This window comes from Eschscholzia californica, unplaced genomic scaffold (assembly GCF_041429995.1).
Source record: "Eschscholzia californica isolate CP2 unplaced genomic scaffold, dmEscCali1.0.p SCAF_3, whole genome shotgun sequence".
NCBI lineage: Eukaryota > Viridiplantae > Streptophyta > Magnoliopsida > Ranunculales > Papaveraceae > Eschscholzia > Eschscholzia californica.
Genome location: NW_028238420.1, coordinates 15,238,483 through 15,246,462, shown reverse-complemented (window position 1 = coordinate 15,246,462; position 7,980 = coordinate 15,238,483). Strand labels below are relative to the sequence as shown.

At 37.4% G+C, this 7,980-nt stretch overlaps 1 protein-coding gene across 2 annotated transcripts; it reads left to right on the top strand.

Moving 5' to 3' along the window:
* The first annotated feature begins 3,321 nt into the window (after nucleotides 1-3,321).
* Nucleotides 3,322-7,312, top strand: LOC147548646 (putative sodium/metabolite cotransporter BASS1, chloroplastic). Of its 2 annotated transcripts, none has more exons than XM_086665798.1 (8): nucleotides 3,322-3,987; nucleotides 4,474-4,567; nucleotides 4,652-4,685; nucleotides 4,776-4,830; nucleotides 4,928-5,011; nucleotides 5,492-5,779; nucleotides 5,884-6,231; nucleotides 6,866-7,312. In XM_086665798.1, the coding sequence occupies exons 1-7, from the start codon at nucleotides 3,454-3,456 to the stop codon at nucleotides 6,034-6,036; spliced, it is 1,242 nt and encodes a 413-aa protein (XP_086521924.1). In that variant the 5' UTR covers nucleotides 3,322-3,453; the 3' UTR covers nucleotides 6,037-6,231; nucleotides 6,866-7,312. The 2 variants fall into 2 exon arrangements, with proteins under 2 accessions (XP_086521924.1, XP_086521925.1); XM_086665799.1 differs by lacking the exon at nucleotides 6,866-7,312 and having other exon boundaries at nucleotides 5,884-5,911; nucleotides 5,996-6,529.
* The last annotated feature ends 668 nt before the right edge of the window (nucleotides 7,313-7,980 follow it).

The following is a 7,980-nucleotide window of genomic DNA, read 5'->3' as shown; positions in this document are numbered from 1 at the left end:
TTTAGAGGCTCCAAAGATTATCTCAACTTTAGAGGTTTTATTGCTTGAAGAATCAAACTAAGAGCATCTCCAGCCCCAGCCGGGCGGAGGCCATAATTTCAAAAATATGGCCTCCGCCCGCTGCTCCAAGCCCAGCAGCTTGGAGCGGAGGCTGGAGCTCCTCCTTCAGTCGCCCCTAACATTAGGGGCGACTGAAGGGGGTCCCCAAGTGACCGTTGGGGCCCCAACGGTCACTTGGGGAATGCCCCTAGCCGTTGGAGCAAAAATTCAACGGCTAGAAATAGGTCCAACCCCTATAAATAGGGGTTGGACCCATTATTCATCTCCCGCACTCTTCATCTCACTTTCTTTCTCTCATTCTTGCAACTTCTATCCTCTCCACTTCATTTCTATCTCTATTTCTTTCAAATTTTTTTTGATCTTTTCATTTGTTCACCTATGGATCCATTAGCCATCAACGAATTCGATAACCAAAGTTATATGGAAATGTTGTCCCCTAATTCTACTTACCCGTCGGTTCAATTAGGAGTTGATGATTATGAAGTATGTGAGGATTCTTGCGTGCAAGGAGGGACGACTTCGACAAACATAATTAAACGGGAACCGTATAAGCCGGATGAAGATATTTTACTTGCTAATTGTTATTTGAGAATCACATTTGATGCGATTGTCGGAAATAGTAAAAAATATAAAGTATTTTGGCAAAAAATATCGGATGAATATAATGCGAGTGCAAAGTTTCAACGCACACTTAGAAGTTGTAAATCTCGTTTCAGTGAGATAAGCTCGGAATGTCAAAGTTTTATATCGACTTTGAGGATAATAAATAAAGTTCCAAAAAGCGGAGAAAACGATTATGACCGGGTAATTGTTTCTAATTTTTAATTTCTTTTTTCTATCTTTTCACTTCATTCATAATATATACTTTATATATATTTTGTTTATTTCAGTTACAATGAGGTATTGAATTGTATAAAAAAAATCATCAAGGTAAAGGGTTTAGGTTCCTACATGTTTACAAAATTTTGATGACACACAACAAGTGGATGGCAGACATGCCAGGAGAGTCAACATCCGGCAAAAGAGATTCTAATACCAATCCATCGGAAGAAAGACCAATTGGCCGTAAAAAAACAAATGCAAGAGTTGGCGAACCATCCACACATTCTACCGCTTCAAAAACTCCCAATGAGGGATATTGGGAAAAAAGAGATGAAGAATCCCAACAAAGATCAACAAGTTTGAGTGAAGCTGTACGGGTTCAACAAGAGACCCTAAAGGTGCAACAAGATTTTCTACGGGTGCAACGGAGTTGGCGAACCGACAATATGGGATGGACTTAATGAAGATTGATGTTAGGTCTCTCGACGAACATGCTCAACGAATGCTTTTAATGGCGCGAGACGCTTGGTTCAACGGTCTACCACGAGACCCAAGAAACCCCTTCTAGTTATTTTTAATTAATTTTTCTAGTGTTGTTTAGTCGTATTTAAATAGTTTTAAATTTTTAATCAATTATTAGTTGTAATCGATGTTTTTTTAATTGAATTTTATTAGTAAATTGGGAAATTTCTAATTCAAATTTTCGGCCTCAAGAGAGGCTGGGGCTGAAGCTGAATTTTAGAGGCTGAGCTGAGGCCAATAATTTTAGGTGAAAAAGTTGTTTTTTCGGCCTAAGACATGCTGGGATTGGAGATGCTCTAAGAGCATGCCCAATGGGTGGGGGCTGAGGCCCTTAATTCAAATTAAGGGCCCCTCCCCACCGGTCAAACCAATAAGGGCCGGCTGAACATTCCCAACAGGTCGTTGGGGAGCTCCCAACGGTCATGTTAGGAATCACATCCAAAGGTCCAAATTATTTTATTTTATTTTTAAAATAATTATTTTGATTACTTTTTTTTTTAAATCCAACAAAATTCACACATTCATTTTTTTATTAAATTTAACAAAAACCTACACATTTTTTAAAATCCAACTTGTCGGTTCTCGAATAATTTTTTAATTTTAGAAAAAAAAATATTATTTCGAAAATAGTTAGAACAAGTGTTTCGTATATACACAAGTTTTTCACACACCCATAGAAAATCCACACATGCGTTTCCCACATGTTCATATATAGGACTCTTTGAGCTGAGGATGTAAAATTCGGGTGAATAGGTGGTTTTAAGGGCTTGGGACAGTCCCTTATTAGACTTGCTCTGAAGTTTGTGATTTGGCGACAAAAAAGAAGAAAACCCACATGAGCCAATTTTGTAACTACATCTATTCGTATAAAATCACCGGTTTAAGTCAAAAAGTATTACCACTAAATGCAGGGAAAAAACGAAGATTCAAACATGGAGACCTACATCGACACCATATTTAAAGATCAACGTCGACGCCTCCTTTGTTAGCCTTAATGAACCGGCTGGAATTGGATGTATTATCCGAGATTCAGAGGCAAACTATATTATAGCTGCGGCAGATACTGTACGAGGTCAGCACGCGGAAGAATGTGAAAGTTTAGCTATATTATCTAGTATTTTATGGACCATTCAACTACAAATCTCTCATGTGCACTTAGAAAGCGATAATCAAGCATTAATCCTATCTCTCAATGGCATTGGTGTAGGCATTCACTGGCAATCACAAAGAATCATACAACAGATTAAAGACATCAAGGACAAATTCACAGGAATAATCTTTTCCCATGTTTCTAGAAATTGCAATACTCAGGCAGATGCTATAGCTAAATGGGGTCGTAAATATTATCAAAAGAAAATTTGGAATGATGTTCCCTCTTTTATTTCTGATGTTTAGTTGTTCTGTAATTAATGCTTTTATTTAATGGTATTTCTCTTCACCGAAAAAAAAAAAAAAAAAAAGTCAAAAAGTAATGGGAGTGCCTGTTTTGGGAGGGGGGCGTTTTTCCAGAATTTTCTCCAATATGGAGGATGCCAATAATAAGAGAGGGACTAGTAAAAGTGTAAAACTATGAGATGCGTCTTTAAACACCTTCACAACTGTGAAAAGTCTGAGATCTTATCAAATATGAGTACTCAGCTTACTTCCAATTTTATTTCATGGGTTTTCTAGGTCAGCATTGGATTACATTAACATTAACATATTAAGTCACCTTTGCCAAATCTCATCAAAAAAAAAAAAGTCACCTTTGCCACCTTGGTAACTCACCTTAAAGTCTTTCAACAAAAAAAAAAAAAAAAAAAAAAAAAAAAAAACTCACCTTAAAGTGCTACTTATAAGAAAGCTTGATTACTTCTACAAATTGATCTCTGTGGCAACAAGCCAACAACTATGGTAGTTTTGTCAAGTGACTATATTTTTTGTGACTGATAGTAAAAGTGAATTACCTAATTAACTGAATCCTGGCTAATCTGAAAAATCCCTTCATAATTTCCCAAAAAATCCCCTCTCTCAAGGTCATCAATTAGTTGCTAATAGAGAGAGAGAGAGATGGAGAGCAATATGTTGAACATTAGGGTAGGATTCACACCAAGAATTCAATCCAAACCCAGAAAAACCAGTTCAAGAACTCTTCTACCCAAATCTTCCTCTTCTACTACTTTCATCTTCTCATCTTCATCTCCTCCCAAATCAACATTTCACTTACTACCCACCAAAAATTCCTTCTTTCCCTTGATTTCAGAAATAAAAAATGCATCATCTCTGCTTCCTCCACTCCATTGTTCCAACTCATCATCCATTACCAACACCACTAATGGAGATGGAAATCACTCTAGGAGCTTTCGAAGTTGGATTGAAATGGTGGGTGAAGTTTTATCAACAGCATTTCCAATTTGGGTTGCATTGGCTTGTCTTCTTGGCCTTGTTAAACCTAATTCATTCAATTGGGTTCAACCCAATTTCACCATATTTGGAATTACAGTTATTATGCTTGGAATGGGAATGACCCTTACCTTTGATGATCTTCGTGGAGCTTTTGCTATGCCCAAGGAATTGCTCTCTGGATTTATCCTTCAGTATTCTGTACTCTCTCTCCCATTTCGATTTCAATTTCTTCTTCTTGTATTATGTCTCTTTTGTTCATTCAATTTTTCTTATAACTTGGGGTTTGTGGTATTTTTTACTAGATTTGTAATGACTCAAAAGTTTTTATTCCTTATCAGTAACTTGGGGATAATTCAAGTAATGTTCAATATGAAATGAATTTCTAGTTACCCACTTACCCTAGCATAAATTAAGTCGAATTTAGTAGCGAGTCTGTCTATATTATGATGACTCCTACTTCGTGATCTGCAAATTAACCATTCCACAAGGTGGGAAATTTTCTCCCCCTTGTGTTTCTTGTAGTACACATTGGTTGGATGATCGAAAGTTTAAATCATAGCTGAAACAACGTAAAATTATTGATGATAGATAACGGCAACCAATTATTCAGAAGACAGGAAGTAATTGACTACATGACTTTGATCGTGCTAAATTTAAAGGATTAAATTGTCTGACTTGTTGCAGATAATGCCACTGTCAGGATTCTTTGTAAGCAAGCTCTTAAAGTTACCATCTCATTATGCAGCAGGACTGATATTGGTCGGTTGCTGTCCTGGAGGTTTGTTTGTCTTGTGTGGGTATTTTTGCTTTTTTGCTCGCTCCGCTCGTTCTCTTATTTCTTATTTTTTTCGTATTGGAACAGGAACTGCAAGTAATATAGTCACGTATTTAGCTCGGTATGTGACCTTTAAAACTTTAAGTCAGCGAAAGTTTTTCTAAAATGATCCAAACAGATGAATCCTAATAATGTCTTCAACGCATTTCAGAGGAAATGTGGCTCTTTCGGTCTTGATGACAGCAGCAAGCACTGTGTCTGCTGTGGTATAACCTAACCTACCACTACTTTATCATCTCTTTTGTTCAATTAAGTCCATTTACAGCCAAAGAGTTAGTGATGATGTGATATTTCTAATTGCAGGTAATGACTCCGATTTTGACAGCGAAACTTGCCGGACAATTTGTTTCCGTAGATGCAGCTGGCCTTCTTATCTCAACTTTGCAGGTGGGTGGTAATATGTCTAATTAAGTGGAATGGTTCACTTCTAAACTGAATATGATAGAAAAAGGTAGCGAGAACTGAGAAGTATTGCTAGCTTAAGATCACTTGATCAATATTAATAAATTTGTGATGACTATACTTGACGAGTATGAAATATAATTGACGCGAATCTGATGCTTATGTAGTTTTCATGAATCTGAATTAGATGCATTTGTGATGTTTAAATCGGATCTTCAACCAAGCCTGCTTTTCGAAGTCTAATGTGTAATTTGGGCAGAGAACTTAACAAATATATGCAATTATGATGAAGACTTGTGTTAAGGTTGAACACTTGAACTCAATTAGTGTGATAGAACATATATGTTAAACAAGTAATTTTCTTACACAACTACATATTCAGATTAACTAGAGAAAACGAAAACAACCTCACAGATAGTGTTTTTTTGCTAAATTTTTTCTTATCTGACTTGTGCTATTACATAGGTTGTGCTTTTCCCAGTACTGTTTGGCGCTCTTCTGAACCAGTACTGTCGGAATCTTGTCGAGATGGTTTCTCCTTTGATGCCTCCTATTGCTGTGGTGACTGTAGCTGCTCTATGTGGTAACTCCATAGCCCAGAATGCTTCTGCAATTCTTACATCTGGCCGACAAGTGGTACTTGCTAGTTGTCTCCTTCACGCTTCTGGTTTTTTCTTTGGTTATATACTTTCAAGAATGCTTAAACTAGACGAATCATCTTCAAGAACCATCTCCATTGAAGTTGGCATGCAAGTGAGTAACAAATAATTGTACCATTACCTGATTTCTGACACAATCTCTGTGGTTAAAACATATTATTCTCTGTTGTTGAAACATATCATGTTCTGTGGGTACAGAATTCGGCGCTCGGATTAGTTCTTGCTGGTCAGCATTTCGGAAATCCCTTAACTGCAGTACCATGTGCAGTTTCAACTGTCTGTCACTCAATCCTTGGTAGTGTGCTGGCAGGAATTTGGAGATGCAACACAGCAAGCCTGAAGCAGGATTGACACCCAAGGTTGCAAGTTCAGCTGATATCGAGAATGACTAACCACCAAATAACTCTGTATTCTGGTATGGTGCACGATTCGGTTTCACTTGGTTTAGGCTGTGCACTTTTCGACTTCAAGATTGGAACTGTTTGGCAAGTATCATTTGTTCTGGACAACACTGTCGATTGGCTGATCTCAATTTGTAGTTTTCGGGTGAATCCACACTCAATAAATCTATATATTAAGTGCGAGAACAGAGTTCATTTTGATCACAAGGACATGAATTGATCTATGTTGTGTTTTTTCATGGATAATTTACTTTCTCTTTGTTTACACTGCACTTCTGGTTTTGCTGGATTGGGTTTTGTGACATGTAAAAGTATGATATCAAGAAACATTAGCTAGTCTACCCAATAATGTATAATCTATTTGGAGATATGTAACATCATCTAACACGAACTGTAACCGCTATTTTTTCCTTTGATTAGTTTTCAGAAATTGTTCCTGTAAATTCTCTCGAATGTCCTTTAACTGATTATGATCTGAGGAGGGGAGGTATAAAAAATACATTTTGACGCTCGAGTTAGCTATGTGTTGGAGGTTAAGAAAGTAATTCAGTAATAGAGTGACAAAATCATGATATGCTTAGCACTGGCTGAGATGAGGCGGTGGGAAGACACCGGTTTGATGAGAGACGTGTGTTATGGCCATTAGGAGATAATAATCTGATCGAGTGTGTATTTTCTGACAGTGACAGATCTGCTGACACATAACGATTCTTATGTGAAATAGATCTTTGAGATTGTCTGACCTTCTGCGTAACTGTCGTTCTCTTCTGGCAGGGCAGAGCAGAGCTGAAGGCTACGAGTGGATTTCTGCAAACTTCCTTACGTTTCCTCTAATCAGAGCAAGGCTCAGGGGCAAAGCTGACTCTGATCCACTTCTTTGCTCGTTTTTGGGCTAACGTATGGTTCAAGGTGCCTAGAAGACTCATGTCTACCTCCTAACAATCTACCTGGATACAGTTGAGCTCAGATGACACTCGGATAGCGCTATAAAAGGATTGTTCATTGGGTATTTAGTTTCCTGGTTGGGTATTATGGCTCAAGTAAATCTATTGACTTCTTAATTGATTACAACTGACAAATATTGGTTTAGGAACTCACATTCTAAATTAGTCAAGTTCATGAATAGCCATTATTTGTAATCCAACCAGGAAACTAGTCAAACCATTAACATATCATTTCACTGTATTTTCAATGAAATTATGCAAATGTTAACTGCCTATACCTTTTAAGTCGATGTTCAGACAATAGACTGAATACTACGATCTTGACAAGCTCAGTCCCAACATTTATCGATATTGTCTTTTTTGACACCCAGACACAAATCCATTAAAAACAAGGTTTTGTTTCAAAGGCAGGTCCACAAACTCAAGCAGAAGGCCTTGACATTTGTCGGAAACACACCCTATATAGTACCCAATACTTTGGACCCCAAATGATCGATACTGTCCTCACTTAGACAACACCCCACGTGATGTGAGGTTTTGTTCCATAGGCAACTCCGAAACTTACTAAGTTTGAAAAACACACTTACAGTCCAAACTTCATATGTTCTTCCAAACGTTACATGACGACAACAACTATAGCTTTCTAGTTGGTTATGCGTCGGGCACGGTGGACCATGACAACTACAACTTCCTAGTTGGTTATGAGCTGATTTAGCTAATTAGCTTACTATATGTTTGGAGTCCCGTCGCCAAACAACTATGGTGGCAATATGGCATAACCTAATGAACTCATTAGGTCTTTCTAAGAAGACCCAATGGTTAAATCTTATCTGAATAAAACTAGGGCCATGACACAATCAAACTCGATTATGTTTTTAGACTCATAAATGGTGCGATATGGTACACTACACCTATAAATTTTGGCACATGTAGTTCATCAATTTACATAT